This window comes from Dendrobium catenatum, unplaced genomic scaffold, assembly GCF_001605985.2.
Source record: "Dendrobium catenatum unplaced genomic scaffold, ASM160598v2 fragScaff_scaffold_133, whole genome shotgun sequence".
Classification (NCBI taxonomy): domain Eukaryota; kingdom Viridiplantae; phylum Streptophyta; class Magnoliopsida; order Asparagales; family Orchidaceae; genus Dendrobium; species Dendrobium catenatum.
The window spans coordinates 3,316,543-3,339,244 of NW_021318595.1; the positions used below are offsets into that span (position 1 = coordinate 3,316,543).

A 22,702-nucleotide genomic window follows, 5' to 3' on the forward strand; every position below is an offset into this window, starting at 1 on the left:
CCAATTGATCATATGCAATTATAATTAAATAAGAACCACTTGTTTAATAAACAATTGATCACATCTAATTAGAATTAAACATGAGGAATTATAAATGAATGTGTTTATATTTGGCTACTGCAAGACAATAATTGTTCAGAAAAACAATCTATATATTCAAGTGAAATATGTTCCCTATGCCAGAACTACAACACATTTAATCATAAGATTTAACAAATAGATCAACCTATCAATATGCTGACATGAGATGCAGGAAACAACATAGCAACATCCCATGACAAGACTGACCAAAAGTATGTGTAACTTTGCTGACCTTTAGCTGAATAATCCGCAGTACGTAAAGGTCCTCAAGCTGAGTGTATCCATCACACTAAACTAGGGGAACTGACCTGCTATGTTTAAAACAAAATTTACCTGATTTTCACAAAGACTGGAGAAGTTCAGTAAAATGATGAGGACATTTCCTTCCCAAAAGCAAAAATTATTATACTATTTACATTACAGTTCGCAAGAATTATTACAAGATCACAGATTAGCTAGCTACTTATATGGAGAAAAATTTGATTGTCTCTCTAAGAGCCTCAATGAAGTGATCCACCTCCTCCTTGGTATTGTAGAAGTAAAGGCTTGCGCGAGCACTAGCATTAACTCCGAAGTACCGGTGGAGTGGCTGAGCACAATGATGACCCGATCGAATGGCCACGCCATACTGTATAAATATATGAGAAAGAGAGTATTACTTATATATGAGAAAGAGAGAGTATTACTTAAGTCCCAGAATCGAACTTTCCCAACCAGACTTGACCACTAGCAGTGTAATCATATTTAACCAAGTAAATTGACCCATTGCTCATCCAAACCTAGCAGCCAAGTTCAGTTCAACCCACTTATTCATCTCGAGTACTTCAATGGTCATTCATCCAACTCATATGTTCTGTCATGCTAAAAGGTTGTGGACAAAAGAGAAAAAAAAAATGTCTATGTGATTGGATGGGTGGGAAAGGAAATCTTGGGAATTATATAAGCTGAAGGTTTTGATCCTGTTAAGCAACTAAGAGGCGGCTATAATGACTCATCTCTAGTTTTGTTCAGGATCAACAAATTTTCTATTGAGAAATGCTACGCCTCAAACAAATCTACACAAAAAACTCAATAAAAGACTTTCCTCAAGCAGAAGTGCATGACAATCTTCATTTTGATTAGGCACCTAAACAAGTGGACCTCATTTATTTTTTAAGTAGATTTCTTTGGCCAATGCAGCAATACTCGTTTCTATTTGGTTACTCAACAACTTGCATTTTAGAGAAGGTTCTGAATCACGACTTTTGCATTATAAAAATAAAAGTGACGATTTAAATTGCTAGAGCAAAAATGACAACAAAATGTACAAAATAGACTTTTACTTTGCACACACCTCCTCATTAAGAATTGTTGCAATATCTGTTGGGTGAATATTCTCAACATTGAATGAACAAAGAGCAGCACGATGAATAATTTCTGAAGGAGCAGGACCATAGACCCGTACATTCGGAATAGAAGTCAGGCTGTAATAAAGATAATCCGCCAGCTCCCTCTACAATTAGGAAACATGAAAGGACAACATAAAATAGAAATCTTTTCAATCACAATGCATACGCAAAACAAGAAATTAATAATATTAGCAGCACGGTAAAAAAAAAACAAAAACAATTGAATTTTAAGAATTGATGGTAATGTAGAATGAAAATACTAAACGAAGCCCAAGCAGAAATAATAATAATAATTAATATTCACTCAATAATCATCCCTGAAATCTCCATTGGATTCAGAAAAAAGTTCTAGAGAAGTAATCAGCTAAATTATATATAATATCAAATATATTATTAGATCCCCCATTCTTTGGTCCATTGTACTTCTTGGAAAGGAAGGATGAATGCATGCACCTAGGAAAAAATCTCGTCTAATAGAAAACTGGCAGCACTATGACAAACAATAATAAGATCTACAAGTCAACAATCTAGGATCTGGAATAAAAAACTCATGAAATAATGACGCCTTGGTAAGCGCTTATGCAGAAGTATATCAATAGGGAACTCACACAGGTTAATGCTTTTGATTTGAGAATCAATTAGATCGCTTATGTATCACTTTTTAATGTTTTCTGGAGATTGATTTGATGAATAATTGTTTTCCAACAACTTGAAATGCCACCTCACATTATCCACATTATCATGTTTTCCTCTCTTTTTTATCTTCCTTCTGATTCCTAGCCATATTCCCTTCTAACATTAAAGTGCAAAATCAACTCACCTCATAATCATGGATTCGTTGCATGCCAATTCCAGAGAGATATTCAATTGCTGCACCGAGTCCAATGGCTTCAGCAATAGCAGGAGTTCCAGCTTCGAACCTGCCAAAATTTAATAATAAGCATATCAATGGCACAAACTAACTTGGAATAGAAGAGAAGTACTTAAAAAGCCCAAAAACCGCATTAACGTTGCAAAACTAGAAAAGGTGACTCAAGGCAAACAAACAACAACTTTTAATTATATCCTTTTAGGAACTATAGCATACTACTAAGCATGCCCACGGTATAAAGAAGATAATGACACTACTAGAGAAACAAATAGCAAAATTGCAAAGTTGACATAGATGGAACAAAATAAAACACCTGAAAGAAGCAATGAAGGTTTCTTTCCTGCATCTGCTGTCCTAAACATGTGTTCTTGGAGTTCCGAATTTAGTGACAAATATCCAGTCTGAGTTCAAAGTCTTTGGGATGTTCTCTTGCCATGCTTTTCTCATCCGAAGAATAATTTGAACGGAGATCACGTCATATATGTGAGGGGGCTGTTTTACAATTCAGCTCTAACTAATAGAAAGCTTAATTGAATGATCCATTTGAAATGTTGTGTTAGGTCTAGGACCGGTCCAGGATGGGCCCTGGTGTATAAGAGGCGGAACTTGTTCCGCCCCATTTGAGGTAGGATTCAGCAGCCAATTGGATGGAATTAAGGTTTTGTTAGGAGGGAAAATTCAGAGGGGATGTTTTGGGATTACATCATGATTGTATGCTTTAAGTAGGTTATTTTCCTAGGGTTAGGATTATGTCTTATTTGTTGACTTTAGATTGCTCTTTAGGTTGATCGCGCTCTAGCCGGCGGCTTGGGATTTGGGAGAGCTGGATCTTCCTCTCCAATTGAAGATCCATTGTATCTTGTTTGTTTTTCTTCCATATATCATCAATTAAAAAAATTCTCTCTTGTTATTCCTCATAGTTCTTCTTGTGGATTGTGTTTGGGGTTGTTGAAATTAAAATTCAGCTAAGGGTTCTTTGATTTTTACAAACACTTCCTATCAAATTGATATCAAAGTATTGTCTTGAACTGAAAGAGGGCTTTCCTTGCTGATTTCTACTGTGTTTTCCCCTCCAAAGTGCTGATTTATGTTGTTTGAAGGCCAGATTCACTGTTTTTGTTGTTTGGCCAAGATTCGGGTACATCTATAGTGGCCAAGAAAGTTGATGCCTTGGAAGAACGTCTTGAAGGAGAAATGAGTCAAATCAAAGTGATAGTTGAGGACAGAATTTCATCAATGGAGGATAAGTTCTCCAACCTAGAAGAGATAGTGAAGAAGGTGTTGGAACTTCACAACCAACCGGCAGCATCAGAGGCAAGAGCGTCGATAGGAGGGAATGCAAACTCTGGTAGCTGAAGGGATGATCACGATGTGGAGATCTTGGAGGGAGAAGAGAGAAGACCTCCTCTAGATCCTATTCATAGGGAGGAAATGGGTAAGAGGTATGGAGAGAGAGGCATGAGGGGGTCGGGTATGAACGAAGGGGTGCTGAATTTGAAAGAAGGGGGTTGATTATGATCTGAGAGATGCTAATTTTGAAAGGAGGATGGGGGACTTTGATTAGGGGTTTGATTACGAGGGTGGAAGAGATGATCGAGATACTTGGGAGGAACCAACCGCTTCGGTAATGGAAGTTATAAAGGAATCAGGGGGACCGAAGAAGATCCAAGGGTAAGGAAGATGAGGATGCCTATTTTGAGGGATAGGATATACATGGGTGGATCTACAAAGTGGAGAGATATTTCACCGTCAATGGGTTGATGGAGGAGGAGAGACTGACGGCAGCTAACTTGAATTTGGAGGAGAATGCATTGGTTTGGAACCATTGGAGAGACATGAGGCAGACCATAGAGTTGAAGGGAGTTCAAAGGTTGCTTGTTCGAACGTTTCCGAACCAGCAAGGGAGAGAACTTCTATGAGCAGCTCTTTGCTCTTAAGCACGAGGGGTCAAGGGTGGGGTACGTGAGAGGTTTGGCTAGCCGACTGGATTGACATTTTGAGATGGTATAGAGGGAAACTTTATGAAAGTGCTCAAACTAGAGATTCGGGCGACAGTTAGAGTTATGAGGCCCCGTGATTTGGGAGAGGATATGGAGCTAGCCCAGTTAGTGAAGGATTATAAGCACCTGGAGAGGAGGGCCAGAAGCAGTAGTTCTGGAGGCTTGTACTGGATAACCACCACCTTTTTAGTACTCAAGGGACCAACACTGGGTATCCTTTGAGAGACCCTGAAGGAGAAGCCTATAGGAGGGAAAATTAGGAGAAACTTCAAGAAGCTCACTAAGAAGGAACTGCAGGACAAGAGGGCGAAGGAACTGTGTTTTAGATTTGATGAGAGCTATACACTGGGGCACAAGTGTAAGGACCAAATTCTTCATGTTCTCACTGTTTGCGATAACGATGAAGTTAAGAAGGGAGGTGGGAGTGAGGAATTAGTAGAGGAGAAGGAAGAGCTGCATTTAGACATGACAGAGGTCTCCTTGAACTTAGTGGTGGGATTCACTCAAAACCACGTCACGAAAGTGACGAGAATCATCAGAAAAGGAGATAGTGATGTTGATAGACAGTGAAGCAGGTTATAGGCCAATTGAGGGTGAAACTGGTGGACACATGGTGCTATGGAGTGATGATGGACACATGAAAGGTGGAGATGGGTAGAAGAGTGTGTAGGGGGTAGTTATGACCATACAGGGAGTTCAAGTGAGGGAGGACTTCCTTCCATTAGAGTTAGGGAGAACTAATGTCATCATGGGGATGAAATGTCTATCGACCTTGAGGGATACCAAGGTTAATTAGGAATCACTAACAATGGAGTTAGTGGTTGAGGGAAGAAAGGTGGTGAACAAGGGTAATACAAGGTTATCCAAGGTCATGGTGTATCTCAAAACCATGACGAGAACCTTACAGGAGGTGGGAGGAGGATTTATGGTGGAATTGCAGAGCTTAGACGGGATCCAATTGGAGGAAGGGAAAAATCCCTCTTGCAACACAGCCGTCACAGCACTTATAAAACAATTCAGTGAGGTTTCTCAGCCACCTCAAGAATTGTCACCACAGAGGGAGCTTAAGAATGCCATCACTCTAAGGGAAGGGGTGTCAATAATAAGCGTCAGGTCTTACCGCTACCCCTCAAATCCAGAAGGATGAGATTGAGAAGCTGATTCGGGAGATGTTGGAGGAAAGGATCATCAGGCCGAGCGTGAGTCCTTTTTCTAGTCTTGATCACTGGATAGAGGTGTAAATATCTGATACGACCCGAAAACCCGACTCAAACCAGATCTGAAAATTTTGGGTTCAAGTCAACCCGAAACGGGTAGGGTTTGGTTCGGGAATTTTGACCCATTTCAATTTTTGGGTCGGGTTCGGGTCAACCCGAAAACCCGTTTTAGACCCAAAATTGACCCGATGCGGGAACCAGTTCGCGACTTCGCGTCAACCGTTTAGCGGTTTAGCCATTTGGCATTTAGACGTATAGCGATAACCCTAATTCAATATTCATTTCATTTATTTAGACGTATAGCGATAACCCTAATTCAATATTCATTTCATTTCAACTTTTTGCAATCTCGTGACTCTCGTCTCGGTCTCTCTGTGTTCGGCTTTGCTCGCTGTTGTGCTGCCTTCCTCTCCTACTTCAATTCTACTTGTTCGATCCTCTTCCTCTATCTTAATCTTGTAGTTTGATGTGTGCACACTCTGTCCCTCTGCGGCTCTGCGGTATTATCATTTATATTATTCTGAGTTTTGGCATTTAGATGTTAGGGTTATTCACACTTTCGATTTTGTTGTTTTGAGATTTCTCATTGGATCCTCTATCTTAAGGGTTCGGGCCTTTCGAGTTTCGGCTTTTCACTTTCAATTTGGGACTTTACTATGCATTTATGCCAGTTACAGTTAGGGCAACAAATTTTTTTCATTTTTTTATGTTTGATTTTTAGGGCTTTATATATTTTATGCTTCCTCAATTTACATTTGACAATTATATTGTTGAAGGGTTGTACAAATTTGAGGGCTTTACAAATTTGTTGTATATGGAAAAAAGTTAGGTTAGGGTTTTTTCTTTTGACTGTTGTAAGCTTGTAATTGTTGTAATTTTAATACATGCAGCATGATGTTTCTGATGTTATTGTTGTTCTTGCTGCTGCATTTTTGTGGTAGCCAATGGAGAGTGGGAATTGGGGATATATGGTGATTATTGAACATGAAATAGTTGTTCTTGCTGCTCTAACTTTTGCACTTTTAATACATTATTTTTTCTCCGCGTAATGTGGTTTAATTGGTTCATTAGATGGAGGATTCAAACACCATTCCTGAGTTATTTTTTGATGAGAACGAGCAAGTGGGCATTTCTGATAAAGTGGTTGAGCCATCTGATGATGCATGTAATGATGGTTCAATAATAGTTAAGAAGCGTAGAAGGTTGGTTTCTTTGGTTTGGGGTCATTTTGAGATGTTATCTAACCCTAAAGATGGTAAACAAATGTGCAAATATAAGAAATGTAGTGCATTATATCTATGTGATAGCAATAATGGGACTAGTAACATAAGGCGCCATTTGCAAAATTGCAAGAGAAGGGATATAGGAAAACTCATATTGCAAACCGGCTCGAATTCATCCATTTCTATGAGTGATTATAAGTTTGATTCAACTAAATTTCATGATTTATTTACTACTTGCATCATTATGCATGATTTGCCCTTTCAATATATCGAATGGGTAGGTGTTCGAGCACTTTTAACCTATGTTCATCGAGATGTGCAATTATTTTTAGAAATACCGTTAGGAATTATTGCAAGAAACTATTCACCAAAGAAGTTTCTCATATTCGATCACAGATATCTAAGTGCAATAGCAAAGTTTCTGTTACATCAGACCTATGGACATCAATAAACACTGATGGATTCATTTGTTTAACTGTGCATTTTATTGATAATGCTTGGCATTTACATAAGGTCATTAGTTTTTCTTTCATGCCACCTCCTCATGACGGTATATCATTGTTTGAGAAGTTGCAATCTCTGTTGTTTGAATGGAAAATAGACTCTAAACTTTTCAGTATCACATTGGACAATACTTCTTCAAATAATGTTTGCATAGACATCTTAAGAAATCAACTTAATTTGTGTAGTGCTCTTCTAAGTGAAGGAGAGTTTTTTCATATCAGGTGTACTGCTCACATTATTAATATAATTGTCCTGGAGAGTTTGAAGGAGATTGACAGTTCAAATTCAAAGATAAGAGACATTATAAAATATATTAAATGGCATCAGGCTAGGAAACAAAGTTTCTTGATTGTGTTAAGCAAAGTTATTTGGAAACAAGAAAGGGCTTATGGCAAGATGTTCTGACAAGGTGGAACTCCACTTTCATAATACTTGAAAGCACAATCTACTACTAAAGGGGCCTAGGTGGTTGATTCAAACTATAAATCTTGTCCAACTTGTACATAATGGAAGAGGATTGAAGTTATATCTAACTTTTTAGCTCCTTTCTATGATATCACGTGTGTTATATCATACACCAAATACCCAACAGCGAATCTTTATTTTCCATGCATTTCAACAGCCTATGCAGCATTGAAACATGAGTTGTCTGATGGCCCTGACTATTTAAGAAGAATGGCTTTAGGGATGATAACAAAATTTGAGAAGTACTGATCGGACTTTAGTGTGATTTTAGCAATAGTAGTCATTCTTGATCCACGATACAAGTTTGCATTCGTTGAATGGTGTTATAGAAGATTGTATGAGGGTGATTATGTGCATGAACTTAAAAAGGTAAAAGATAAATTGTTAACATTGTTTGAAAACTACACAAGATGTTGTGGGAATCTTGCATCCGAGGTTAGAATAAGTCAGTGGCGGAGCCAGAAATTTTATTCTGGGGGGGGGGGGGTTTGGGAATGTAATATGATATTGTTGCAAGAGTAAAATTTTTTTAAAGAAAGTTATTGTGAAAATTAGTATGATTACTATTCGGAACAAAGTTTAAAGCATATTCTTGTATGTTAAATTAGGGAATTGTTAGGTCTTATTTTTTATAAAAATAATGCTAATTTTTTTTATGTAAATTGCTTTAAAATGAGTGCAAAACATAAAAAATTCAATTAAAATGTATATTACACATATCTCAAATTAAATACAATAATTTTAATATCCATTTTGACAAAAAAAAATTGATCAATAAATTATGTAACCATTTTTTTTATGAATATACTACACGTAGTAAAAATAGTGAATGAATAATTATTCATCAATATCTTATTTTTCTTATAAAAAATTTACTTTAGGCTTTATATGACACAGGCAAAAAAAAAAACCCCCCCCCCCCCATGGAATAAGTGCAACTACAAGACATTCTAATGTATCAAGTAGCTCTTCCTCTATTGTAATAAAGTCATAGTTTCTTCATGTATTTGTGTTTTTGCAACTGTTTTTCCATATATTATATGTAGTTACTCTATCTTTCAAGTTTCAACCATAACTTTCACAAACAGGACTTTGAGTCATTTCAAGACGATGTCATTATGCCTAAAAAATCAGAATTGGAAATGTATCTCGATGAACCCAAACTTGATACTAGAATAGAGCTAAATATATTACATTTTTGGAAAGGCAATCAGTATAGGTTCCCCAAAGGTTTCTGCAATGGCTCGTGACGTGTTGTATATTCTCATAACAACAGTGGCCTCCGAAAGTGCCTTCATCAATAATGGTAGAATTCTAGATCAGTATCGAAGTGTACTAAAACATGACATTGTTGAGGCTTTGGTTTGTACAAAAGATTGGTTGTATGGCGATCAGGGTTGGTGCAATATCATTCAACCTTTAAATGAATATATTCTACCAGAAAAGTATTTAATCAATGTTTATATTTCTATTTGTAGCAGTGTTACGTGATCCTGAATTTGAAGCTGTGACGAAGGATATTCTAAATTTAACAGTTGAGCAAGTTCAGGGAGAAGCTGGGGATAGTTCCGTTATTAATGGAGTTCGTAAAGACAAATAAGTGAACTTGAAGTTGTTATGCACTTATGTTTGGATGCTTTTATAAGTTATCACTCGTTTTGAACTTTTGATTTCTGTTATGGTATTTTTGCTGTTGTTTCCGGTTGTCCTGTTGTTTGCGCCTTTGACTCTTTGAGGTTTTCCATTTACCCAAACTTTGTTAAGCTATTATGGCTTTCTCGAACTATGTGAATCAGTGAATGTGATGGTTGTTGACTGCTGAGTGCTGACCTGCTGTAACTGTAATGACGTTATTGTTATCATGTTGGCCAGTTGGCCTATCTCTGTTGGCTGTGGGCTGTAGGTTGTTGCTTGTGGGCGTTTGACTGTTAATAAAGCTTAAGCTATGATGAGAAACCCTTTAAACTAAAAGTGAGATCTGTTGGGGGTATATCTAATAGACTATTGCAACCAGGTGGCTTTGATGAAGAGCAAATACTCTATAACTCTATTAAGCTAAATGCAAAGTGCAAATTGTTGAATGCCGCCTTGGATGGTAATAGTCTAATAGATAATTAGAATTTAGAAATATCAAATATTCAATATTTGCTCAATTTTTATTAATTGTTGAATGAGTTTGAGGGTTTACTTGAGCTATTTATTGAAGCTTTTTAATTGCACAGTCTCATGAATCAAAAATAAGAATTATGTATGGTTAAGATTTTTTAAGCTTGTAAAACATTGTCTTTTGCAGTTAATGCAACTTGAAGACTAAAGATTATGAATTTGAGCTTCTAACTTTTAATTTTAGCTTGTAATTTTAGATTATAGAGTTTGTAATTTAGAATTTGTAAGTTGTAATTTATGTTATGTAATTTAGTATTTGTAATTTACTATATTATGTATTACAACAACAACAACAACATCAAGCCTTTATCCCACTACGTGGGGTCGGCTACATGAATCCTTTTTCTCTGTTTGGCTAACTTATACATATATCTTTCTCCCTCTTTAGTATCTAATCTATTATATAAATCACTAAAAGCTAATGCCTTTGCATTGCATATTGCTTTCTTAGCATCCTTACGAGCCACTTTATATATTTCCCAATTATCAGAATTTTTAAAATTAAACCAATTTTTATAACAAAGCTAAGATTTATGTTATGTATTGTGTAAAAAAAAAATTTGAGCTTGTATTTAATTTTTTACCACTTGCCAATTATTATTTAAGAATATATATAAGTGTTTTGTGATGAAAATCTGCCATCAAGATGCAAAAAAAAATGAAGCTGTTTTATTGCATTCCTGGTCGGGTCGGGTTGACCCAAACCTGAACAAGATCGAGTTCGGGTTCGTAAAAGTGACCCGAACCCAGAATCGGGTTGGGTCAAAATTTGTCAGGTCAAAGTACAGTTGGACCCGAACCCGACCCGTGAACAGTATTTGATAGCCCTAGAGCTGGAATTTATGTGTGAATTATCAGGACATGAATAAGGAGGCTGTGCCAGACAAGTTTTCTATTCAAGTGATAGATGAGTTACTAGATGAGCTTTGTGGAGCAGTGGTATTCACGAAGATGGATCTAAGTCTAGGTAACATCAGATCATGATGAGAGAAAAGAATGTCTCAAAGATGGCATTCAGGACACATGAGGGACACTACGAGTTCCTGATGATGCTTTTTGGCCTCACTAATGCCCCTGCTACACTTCAATCCCTCATGAACAGGGTGTTCCGAGCATAACTTAAAAATTTTTTAAGGGTTTTATTCAATGACATCATAGTGTACAACAGGTTGGGTGAGGAGCATTCGAAACACTTGAGGGTGGTATTAGAGGTATTACAGGAATATCAATTGAGGGCTAACCTCAAGATGTGTTGTTTTACATAGCCTGGTGTGGTGTAATTGGGGCACGTCGTATCTCGGGAGGAGGTGGCCACTAACCAAGATTGAGGCAATGCTAAAATGACCGCTATCAGAGGGAGCTGAGGGGTTCCTTAAGGTTGACTATGTACTACAAGAGGTTTGTGAGGGGATACAACGCCATAGCATGGCCACTGACAAAGCAGCTGAAGAAGGATAGCTTCTTGTGGGGAGAGACAGCTACCCGAGTCTTTGAGAGACTGAAGAAGAACATGACCACAATATCGGTCCTGGCCTTACTAGATTTCAACCAAATTTTTATGATAGAGACTGATGCATCAAGGTGTGGATTGGGGGCAGTACTCATGCAAAATCACAAACCCATAACTTACTTAGCCAGGTATTGACAGTCAAAGCTAGGTTGAAGTCAATCTATGAGAGTGAGTTGATGACCATTGTGTTATCCATTCAGAAATGACGACCTTACTTGGTGGGGCAACATTTCAATGTCAAGATAAACCATAGAAGCTTGAAATACCTATTAGAGCATAGGATGGTAACCGAGGAGCATCAAAGGTGATTTTCAAAGCTATTGAGATATGACTTTGAGATCCAGTTTAGATCGGGGTTAGAGAACAAGGCGGTTGATGCCTTGTTCAAATGTGTAGGGGGAGCTACATAAGTTAGCTATTTCGTACCGCTGATGTTGAATTGGAGGGTTATTAAGGAGCAGAGTATGTGGGACGAGGAGCTGAGGAGGATTATGGCGGATCTACTGAGGGATGAGAATAGCCACCTCAGCTATTTCTTAGACGGGGAGAGATAGTTGTACCAGGGAATGTTTGTGCTGCCACGGAGTCACGGACCTCAGTCGATATTCCACAACTTCTACAGGAGTTTCATGGGAGCGTTGTTGGGGGTCATTCAGGGGTGCAGAAGACATACAGAAGATTGGCGACAAAATTATTGGAAGGGGATGCATAAGGATGTGAAGGATGTGGTGGCTAGATGTGAGGTATGCCATAGGAGAAAATATATGGTCAAGACTCCAGAAGGATTACTGCAACTCCAAGCTCTTCCAGATAGAGTGTGGGAGATCATTATGAATTTTATAGATGAGTTAGCCTGATCTGAGGGATTTACGGTGATTTTGGTGGTGATTGACAAATTGAGCGAGTATGCTCATTTCATTCCCCTACGACATCCTTACACGGCAATGACAGTGGCAGTGACATTCATCAGAGAGGCGGTTAGACTACATGGGATACTGCAATTTATAGTGCCAGACTGAGATAAGATGTTCCTCAGTCAATTTTGGTGGGATATGTTTAGGCTGCAGGGGATAATGCTGAAGAGAAGCACCGCTTACCACCCCTAAACGACCAGGCACACAGAAGTGGTATACAGGTGCATGGAGATGTACCTTTGATGTTTTGCTTCATAGACATCTCGATTGTGGGTCAAGTGCTTGCATGGGCAGAGTACTAGTACAACACTTCGTATCATTCAATTTTCCAAATGACTATTTTCAAAGTGTTGTACGGAAGGGACCAACCTCACTTGGTGTACATTGGGGAAAGTAGCACGCCAGTCTCTTCAGTAGAGCAGTACTTGAAGGAGATGGATAAGGTGTTGGATAACTTAAAAAAGCACTTATTGAGGGATCAACAAATCATGAAAAAACAGACATATGGGCGAAGGTAGGACATCTAGTTTGAGATAAGAGAAATGATATACTTGAAGCTTCATCCATACAAACAAAGGACGATAGCTAACATATGGAATGAGAAGTTACTCCTGAGATATTTTGTTCCTTATGAGATACTGGAGAGAATTGAAACAGTAGCTTATTGCGTGAAGTTACCCCCAACCAATATTATACATTAAGTGCTCCATGTGTCACAGTTGAGGAGAGTTATAGGGGATCATGCCCCCCATTCAGAGTTACTCATGACACTGACAAAATATTTGGAAGTGGTATTAGAACCACTGGAGCTAAAAGAGGTACGACATGGAGAGGATGGGCTCAAGAAAGTGCTGATAAAATGAAAGAATGTACCTGACATTGACGCCACATGAGAGTCACACAAGAGAGTGAAGCATCAATTTCCACCTTTCCACCTTAAGGACAAGGTGGGTCTTTGAGAGGGGAGTATTGTTAGATCGATCCAGCCGGTCCATCATGGATTATAGGTGGAAGTGAGCCGAGCAACCTCATAAATAGGCTCAAACTCGACTCGATAATGAGCTCGCGAGCCGAGCTTGAGCTCGAGCATAAGATCAAGCCCGTTTGTTAAACGAGTTCGAGTTCGAGCTTGACGAGGCTCGACTCATGAGCTCGTGAGCTGGCTCGACTTATTGTTAGAATTTTTTAAAATAATTAATATAATTATAGCTATAGTAATTTCCCAACATATAAAAAAGTTAAAGCTGTAGTAGAGTTGAAAGAGTTTATATATATATATATATTCCCAAAAAAAGAAAAGCTGCTACCATTATATTTTTAGAGAAAATTATTGTCATTGATTGGTTCTGTCTTTTCTCCTATGAAAAAAAGGCAACAGATGCCTCCTTTCCCCCAAAAAAAATTAGACGTCTCCTCCCCCCCCAATTAGCCCGCCCCCCCCCCCCAAAAAAAAAAAAAAAACATAGACGCCTTGACTCACTATCCACACTCCACGCGAAAAAGCCGAATTTGAATGCCTTCTTCTTCTTCTCCAACGAGCTCGTGAGCCAACTCGCGAGCTTGCATTATTTGTACAAGCCAAGCTCGAGCACTCTTGTAGCTCAACTTGAGCTCAAACTCGAGCTCCCGATCTAGCAGACGAGCCAATCTTGAGTTAGTCATGACTCAAGCTCAACTCGACTTGTTTACACCCCTATCCTAGATCGACACTGGTGTATAAGAGGCGAAATAGAAGATCCGACCAATAACTTCCACCCGTTTGGGGTGGGCTCCAGTAGCCAATTGAAGAAGGGAATTAAGACTTGGTTAGAAGGGAAAATTCAGAGTGGTTGTTTCCGATTACATCATTATTGTATGCTTTAAGTAGGTTGTTTCCTAGGGTTAGGATTATATCTTATTTGTTGAAATTAGATTGTTTTTAGGTTGATCGAGCTCTAGCCGATGGCTGAGGATTCGGGAGTGCCAAACCTTCCTCTCTGTTGACCTCGATTTTGCCTAGACCCGGGGCCTAGAGAGTTGACTTGGTCAAATTGACCAAGCCAGACCTTATGGCCATCCCCATTGGGTTCAGTGGGTCGAGTCGAGTGTCGAGCTCGAGCTCGGACCCTGGGTCAACCTAGTTGACCAAGTCAACCATGGTTGACCAATTTGGGTCCTTTAAGCCTAAAATTAATTTTAAATTAATTTAATGGGTTCCGTGGCTCAATCCTCCACCCACTTGGGTCTAATTGACCATGTTGACTGGATTGACTCATGTCTTGGTCAAATCTAGTCTTGCCTGGTCAAACATGACCTATTTTGGTCAAATTCATCCAAATTTAATCCCATTTAACGCCCTAATTGATTTCTAACGTTTTAGAATTCAAAATCCCGTGGTCTTAAGCCTAATTTCCCTCCTAAATTCATTTAGATTAGATCCTAGCCGTCCCTTTGCCGTTTAGGAGTTTAAATAGGAAGAAAATTAGGTTTAGAGGGACCTTTTTTTGCTCTTGCTTTTTGGAGAGACCACCTGAGGCCTCCAAATTTTCGGTGAGAACTCCTGCACCTTCCCTCCACCTTTCCCGACCGGATCCCGACCTGCTCGAGTCGCCGGCGACGAGAAGTCCGGCGAACCCGAACGTGAAGCCCTTTCGACTGAATCCCACCCGATCCAGGCTGTTTTGGCGTCGGAGCTCAAAAGAAGAATTGTTCTAGACGATCCCACGAGTCCAACGAGACCAAGAACTCCCGAATCCACCGTGTGGATTAAGGTATATCGCAAACCCTAGTCTAGAACACTTAGGGTTAATTAGCACCATGATTAGTGCACATTAATTCAAACCCCCCCCCCATGGATGCTCTTCGTCTCTAGAACATAGATCTAAAATTTTATGCAATTCGGTCCAGCCGTTTGGGAAAACGAAGCCAAAAACGGATTAGGGTTTCGGATCGGGCGTGGTTTGGTCTGCGAGGTCTCTGAACCATTGATCTTAGGATCAACGGTTCGGATCACGCCATACCGCGGGTGATCCGAACCGTGTATTCAGTTCTGTCGGACGGGTTTCTGACCGCCTCAATCCCCGCCGTCCGCGTCTGATGGCGCTCGATCAGACGGCTCCGGATCGCCGCCCACGTGGCAAGTGAGCCGTTACCGCGGCAATCATTGCCGCGGACCTCGGAGCGAGTCCGGTGCCGCCGCGTGGCGCACTCAGCCGCCGTCCGTCCCGAAGCCGCCACGTGTCCTGACCGCCGTGGTCGTATGCGCGATCCAATCTGCCCTCCCATCGACCCGTTCGTGTCGAGCGTAGAGGCCTGCGATCGTTTTGTCCTACGGGATAGTGCGGCCGTACCCTCTGCATTCGAACCCCCGCGAGCGGTGCTCCTTCGGAGGTCCACACTCTCCAATTGAAGATCCCTTAAATCTTATTATTTTTTCTTCCAAATATCATCAATGAAAAAGGTTTTCTCTTGTTATTCCCCATTGTTCTTGTGGATAGTGCTTGAGATTGCTAAAATTAAAATTCAGCCATATATTCTTTGATTTCTACAAGCACATCCTATCAAGTTGCTATCTTGTTGACAACCTATATGAAATGGTTTTTAAAAACAGGAAATGCTTGAAATTATAAATCTAAGCAACCGAGGCTTAAGTTAATTCGATCTTAATCAACAAATTACAGAAACAGCATTAAATGGAGATAACATGCACACAATTAAACAAACCAAAATCATATAGACCTTCCATTAAAAATCACTTGTCCTTCCAAACTAAACTCATAGGCCTTCAAATAGACATTGAAACTTTTGCATGGGTTTATAACTTATAAATGAATCAATGCACTCGATGAACAGCTTAAATTAAACTTAATTAATACTCGTTCTAATTCGTTCCATTTAATTATTAACATTTAATTATTAAACAAGTTTGAACTGTTGTTAAAAACTCTAATAATAGATGAACCAAGTTTGTTTAGTTATGTAAACAAACAAGTTTAATTGTCGTTCAACAAGTAACTTGCTAAAGGCTTAAGAATAAAGGTGATGCACCAAAGTGTGTGAATTATAGAGGAATTAAGTTAATGTCACATTTTAAAACTATGAAAAAGAGTTATTGATCATAGGTTACGACATGATACTAATGTTTCTCAAAATCAATTTGGATTCATACCTGGTAGGTCTACAATGAAAGCTATACATTTAGGGAAAACCCAAAGCCAAACAGGTACAAAGCCGAGGTTTGATAGAGAAGTATGGAGAAAATAAGAAGGATTTACATATAATATTTATTGATTTAAACAAAGTATATGATAAAGTTACAAGAAAAATGCTCTAGGGAATTCTAGAAAAAAAAAGGTTAATAATGCTTATGAAAGGATGGCAATATGTTTCAGTAGAGCAAAAGAGAGTATGCTAGAGTATGTGTTCGCATGGCTCTAGACCAACAATTCCCTTCAGGAGTTTGGGTGGAAGGATCGTGTGGTCGGTTTTTCCAGAAGGTGGAGTATGAGAAGGTATCCACAGTTTGTTTTAAATGTGGTAGAGTGGGGCATCTGTTGGAACACTGTAAGGAAGGGAACTCTACAAGCTTAAAGAAAGATCCTTTAAAAGAAGGTGTGGGTATTGAATCAATTTCAATTCATCTGGAAGGTAGTAATGAGGAGGAAGATGGTCCGTGGACGCTGGTCAAGAACAATAGGAGGAGGAGACTCTTGCCTAGATCTGGTTTTGTCAATCAAAATGCAATATTGCCAAGCAAAACTAAAGCTGTTTTTGTCAGGACAACAGACTTTAATAAGGTGCAGGAAGTGTATCAAATAGCAAAAGGAAATCCTGTTCCAAACTTAGAAGCAGTTGTTGGAACTGTGAATGAAGAGGTAGTTGAATTATGTCATTCAGCTGGAAACATCAATGGGAAGTCTGAATTGATTAAGGAGAACATTGTGAAGGAGATTATCAATCCTGTTGTTGCTGATTATGAGAATGTAGGTTGTGCAGTGAAACCTACAGAAATTACTAACAAATTTAGCATCCTCAATTCTTGCATAGAAGGAGAAGAGGAATCTCCTGGAATTGAATCAAATGATGCTGAAATAGAAGAAGGAGAATTGTTGCCTGAAGTTAAGCCAAATGAGATTTCAGCTCCAAATAAGGAAGAGACAGAATCTGTTAAAGCCAAAGTGAAGCTTCATAAAGAACTTAAATCATTGGGCAAGGACAACATTTTATCTCAAAGAAGGAAAGGTGAATTGAACAAGATGAATAAGAATGGGAGCAATCCCATTTTTAATCATAAATGACTTCCATTGCATTTTGGAATTGTAGAGGGGCAAGGAAAAAAGAAGCCTCTCAATACTTGGGGAATTTGTAAAAGAATTCGATATCTTTTTAGTTGGATTGGTGGAAACTAAGATTTCATTGGTGGACAGAATTGAAATCAATTCCTTGATAGGAGTTAACTGGGATTATTTTAGTGTTCCAGCTGATGGAATGTCAGGTGGCATTTTGATATGTTGGGAACGGAGTTTTGGTTCTTTCTCTGTGATCAATGCATCTTCACAAGTGATAGTTGGTATTTTCAAAATTCCAAGTAAAGGTAAATGGCTCGTGGCTACAGCTTATGGAAGCAAAGAAGTTTACAAGAGAAGAAATTTATGGAAAATTCTTGAGTCTTTCTCGGACACATATCTTCCTTTCATCATGGGTGGTGATTTTAATTTTGTGTTATCTCAAGAAGAAAAAAAGGGTGGCAAGAGGTTTGTGTTCTCACAAGTACCTCAAAATATGAATATGTTAATGAACGATTGTGATTTCCATGATACTGGAGTTATAGGAACGAAATATACATGGTGTAATAACAAGAAAGGAGGAGCAAGGATCTTAGAAAGATTGGACCGTTGTCTTCAAAATCGATTGCTTTATCAATGATACAACCAGCGGTGGTTCGTCATTTGGGGAGAATAGCCTCAGACCACTGTCCTATTTTGATTAAAATCTTTAATAAAGGTTTTAATAAAAGAAAGCAGATTCAATTTGAAGAGATATGGGCCACTTTTCCAGCATCCTATTCAGTAGTGGCCAGTTCCTGGAAGAAATCTGCTGGAGGAGATGATGTTCAAGTGCTGAATTTGATGTCCAAAAGAGCGCTGAAGGCTCTTTTCTACTGGAGTAAGGCAAAACATTCAAATCTAAATAAACACAAGGAAAAGCTGAAGGAAGAGATCTTGGAGCTGCAAGAAGAAGAGGCCAATTCAGGGAGTTTATGTGATGAAAAAATCTGTTTGCTGAAATCTAAAGTAATAGATTTAAATTCTAACTTGGGTCGGCTTAGCACTTGGTGGAGACAAAGAGCTAAAGTTAAGTGGATGAAGGAGAGTGATACAAATTCAAAATACTTTCATGGGATTGCTACAGTCAAGCGGAACAACAATTTTATCAATCAAATTAAGGATTGCAGTGGAATTCTTGTGGAAAAGCAAAGTAAAATTGAAGAAGCTTTGTTGAAGTATTTTAAAGACAAATGGAAAGATAGAAGATGCAATCTTACAGGATGGCAGAGGTTTCATGGAAATTCTGGGAGCAGAAGATATGAGCTTTCTCTTGGCTGAATTCACAAAAGAAGAGTTGGAATCATTATGTTAGACCGGTCCAGGCGGGACCGGTTCACGGGCAAAAATTGCAAATAGGCGGAGATTTCTTCCGCCTAGGCGGAAGCCGCGCGTGACGCACGCCTTGCGGGACGGTTTCCGATAACCCGGTTAGGAGAGTAGAGGTATTAGATTTGACTTGTGTTAAGAAAGGTAGGGGTAGACCTAAAAAGACTTGGTTATAAAATATTATGAATGACCTTTATTTATTAGATTTAAACGAGAATTTGACTTTTAATAGGACACAATGGAAAAAAGGATTCATGTAGTCCCACGTAGTGGGATAAAGGCTTGATGTTGTTGTTGTTGTAGGAGTTATGAGTAAAGAATGGATGGAAACCTCCGTTGTGTTAATTCCAAAGTCGAAAAATCCTCTAATTCCATCCAACTATAGACCTATAAGTCTATGTAAGTCTATTTACAAGATAATAGCAAGGATGCTATTGAATAGAATGATGGCCTTTATTCCTAAACTGATTTCAGAAAATCAGGTAGCATTTGTTAAAGGTAGATCAATATCTGATAATAGCTTGCTCACTCAAGAAATATTTAATAAATTTAGATTTTCTAAAGCAAAAAAAGGATTGATGGCTATCAAAGTGGATATGGAACAGGCCTATAACTGTATGGGATGGGAGACCTTGAAGCAAGTGTTAGAGTTCCTTGGGTTTCCTTGGAAATTCTCAAATTATTTACTTCAATGTGTAACTTATACGAAATATTCTATCATTATCAATGGCAATAATACAGAATGGATACAGGCAAAATGTGGTTTCAGGCAACGCTGCCCATTGTCTCCTTTTTTGTTCATTATGTGTTCGCAGCTTTTGAGTGAAGCATTCAATCAAAGAGGTAAAAAGATTGGCATCAAAATTGCTCCTTCAGCGGAAAAAATTTCCCATCTTCAATATGCAGATGACACTATCTTTTTTTCTGAAGCAAACCGTAAATGTGCAAGGAAAATACTAAAGATCTTGAAGGATTATAGTAGCTGGACGGGGAAAAAGGTGAATGTGTTGAAATCATCTATGCTTTTTGGGAAATCTGTTGGAAGAGGTAGATTTAAAGCTCTTACTAAAGTTATGGGCTTTAAAGAAGTGAAGGAGTTGAACTATCTGGGTGTAAGAATGGCATTGAGAAGATTATCTGCTGCACACTTTCAGTATTTGATTGAAAAGGCTTTTGATAAATTAAATACATGGGGAAATCGGTCTCTTACTTTGTCAGGCAAGCTTCTTCTTATCAAATCATCTCTTTTAACTCTACCTATATTCATTTCTACTCACTCTTTAGTTCAAATGGGAGTGCTAAATGAATTAGATAAGTTGAGTAGAGATTTCCTTTGGAGGAAACTAGACAAAAGCAAAGGTCTCCATTATGTTGATTGGGAAACTTTGGCAAACCAAGAAGGTGGGGAGGGCAAGGTGTGGTTTCAGCTGCTGGAAAATTTGGTCCTTGGCGGGCTAAATTTGCTTGGAGTCTTATTTCAAATCCGAATACTTCGCTGAATAGAACTCTGATTGCTAAATATGGGGAAGAATTATGGAATTCAGAAAATTCTAAAGGGAGATCTTCCACTTGGAAGATCATCAATAGAGCTAAATTTCTGCAAAAAGTAATGAGATGGAAAATAGCAGATGGTAAGAAAGTTAACACGTCAAAGAACATCTGGTTATTAGATAAGAGTATTCAGTGTTGGCCAACTTTTGTGGCTGAACTTCAAGAAGATCAAGGTACTTTAAATGCCTTTATCCATGATGGCAGCAGCTGGGACATTTTGAAGTTAAAACAAGTTTTCGGTGAAGAACTTGTTAAATTAATCAATGCTATTCCTATTCATAGAGAACTTCCTGCTGATGAGAGGGAGTTATTGTTCAAGTATTCAGGTAAAACTTTGTCTGGTATGATTACAGATCACAATAGAAGCTATGAAGAAGAAGATAAAAATTGGAAATGGTTAAGAGACCTTAAATTAAGCCCAAGGGTGGAATTGTTTTGGTGGAGACTTGAGCATAAGTCAATTCCTTCTAATGAATTCTTCATGTATAAAAGACTTATCAACTACAATGGTTGTCCGAGAGGATGTGTTAATGTGGAAAATGTTGAACATATAGCAGTCCATTGTATAATCCTTCAAAAAGTTATCAAAATTATTAACATGTGGGGTTATAAACTTCCTGTTTTTTCCAGCTTGGATAATTGCTATAAGGAATTGCAATTTATGTCTAAATCTAATTCTTTTATGGGCAAATTATATTGTCCGGTGGTATCCCTGACTTGGAAAAGTAGGAATAAAATGATACATGGAAGCAAAGAGGATAGTGTTAATATGATAGTAGCAAATGCAGTCAGCCTTGCTTCTTCTTCAAATGCCTTTAATCTAACTTCGGTCAACTGGGATTCTAATCGGCTTAGGCTGAATTCTTCTACTTGGAACCCCCCTCCAACCGATTGGATTAAATTTAATGTTGATGCAGTCCTTCATAGTTCATACAAATCAAGAGTTGGCGGGATTATAAGAGATTGTAAAGGTAGATTTTTATTTGCCTTTGGATTTAAAGGCATTCACCGGGATTGTTCGATATTGGAGCTGGAAGCAATTCTATCATTGAGAAAGCCTGTTCAAGATTGGATGTATGAGGCAAAAGGTATTATCATAGAAGGAGATAACTTCAATGTAATGAAGTTTGTGCAGGAAATGCTTAGCAAAAAGGACTTCATGAATGAAGGCACCATCCAAGGTGATTTTTTCTTTTTGAGAAATTTTAATCAAGTAATTATTCAAGTTGTGAATAGGGATTACAATAAGTTAGCGGATTATTGTGCTAACCTTGCTAGTAATTCGGATTTCATTTGGGATAGATTAGATAGTAATAAGGTTCCTCCAAATTTCTTTAACTTGTTAAAGGAGGAATGTAACAAGTATTTCTTGTCATAGTTTGTTTAGTATCTAGATTTCATTTAATAATATTGCTTCTAGCATTTCTTCAAAAAAAAAAAAAAGTCATTAAGAATATGTATGCATGAGTTGTTATTTGTGTTCAAACACAAGGTGGTTTGACCATGTCTTTTGCTATTTTAGTTGGATTGCGTCAAGGATCAGCTTTAAGCCCATATCTTTTTGCTTTAGTCATGGATGTTCTTACAAGACATTGACAAAAGGATGTACCCTAGTGTATGTTGTTTGATGATGATATTCTTCTTGTTGATAAGACTAGAGTGAGAGTTGAAGGTAACTTGAATTATGGAGGTCAACCTTAGAGTTTAAAGGTTTTCGTTTGAGTAGAGCTACAATCGAATACATAGTGTGTAATTTTAGCAATAATAAATCAAGTGGGGAGATTGTAACTTTGGGCGATCAAGTCATTAATAAGAGTTCACATTTTAGATATCTTAGTTCTATTATTCAAAGTGATGGTGAAATAGATGGGGATATTATTAGTAAAATTCAAGTTGGATAGTTGAAGTGGAGGAATGCATTGAGCTTGCTGTGTGATAGAAAAGTACCCCTCAAACTTATTGAAAATTTTATAAGATGGTGGTGAAACCTGCGATGTTTTATGGCATAGAATGTTGGTAAAAGAGAAGCATAAAATTAAGTTAAGTGCTGCAGAGATGAGGATGTTCAGGTGGATGAGTGGTTTCACTCTTAGAGAAAAAATGCGAGACGAGTATATACATGAAAATGTTGGAGTAGCTCCAATGGAAGATAAGATTAGAGAGAGTCATCTTACATAGTT

At 38.2% G+C, this 22,702-nt stretch overlaps 1 protein-coding gene across 1 annotated transcript in view; it reads right to left on the reverse strand.

The window, feature by feature from the left end:
* Positions 1-131: 131 nt before the first annotated feature.
* The window catches only part of LOC110114621 (cysteine desulfurase 1, chloroplastic), a 28,120-nt gene continuing 5,549 nt past the window's right edge, over positions 132-22,702 (reverse strand). Inside the window, exons 8-10 of the mRNA XM_020847554.2 lie at positions 2,290-2,389; positions 1,415-1,573; positions 132-709 (exon numbers count right to left, since the gene is read on the reverse strand). Coding sequence (XP_020703213.1) covers positions 545-709; positions 1,415-1,573; positions 2,290-2,389 — 424 coding nt within the window. The 3' untranslated portion in view covers positions 132-544. The remainder of the gene's footprint in view (positions 710-1,414; positions 1,574-2,289; positions 2,390-22,702) is intronic.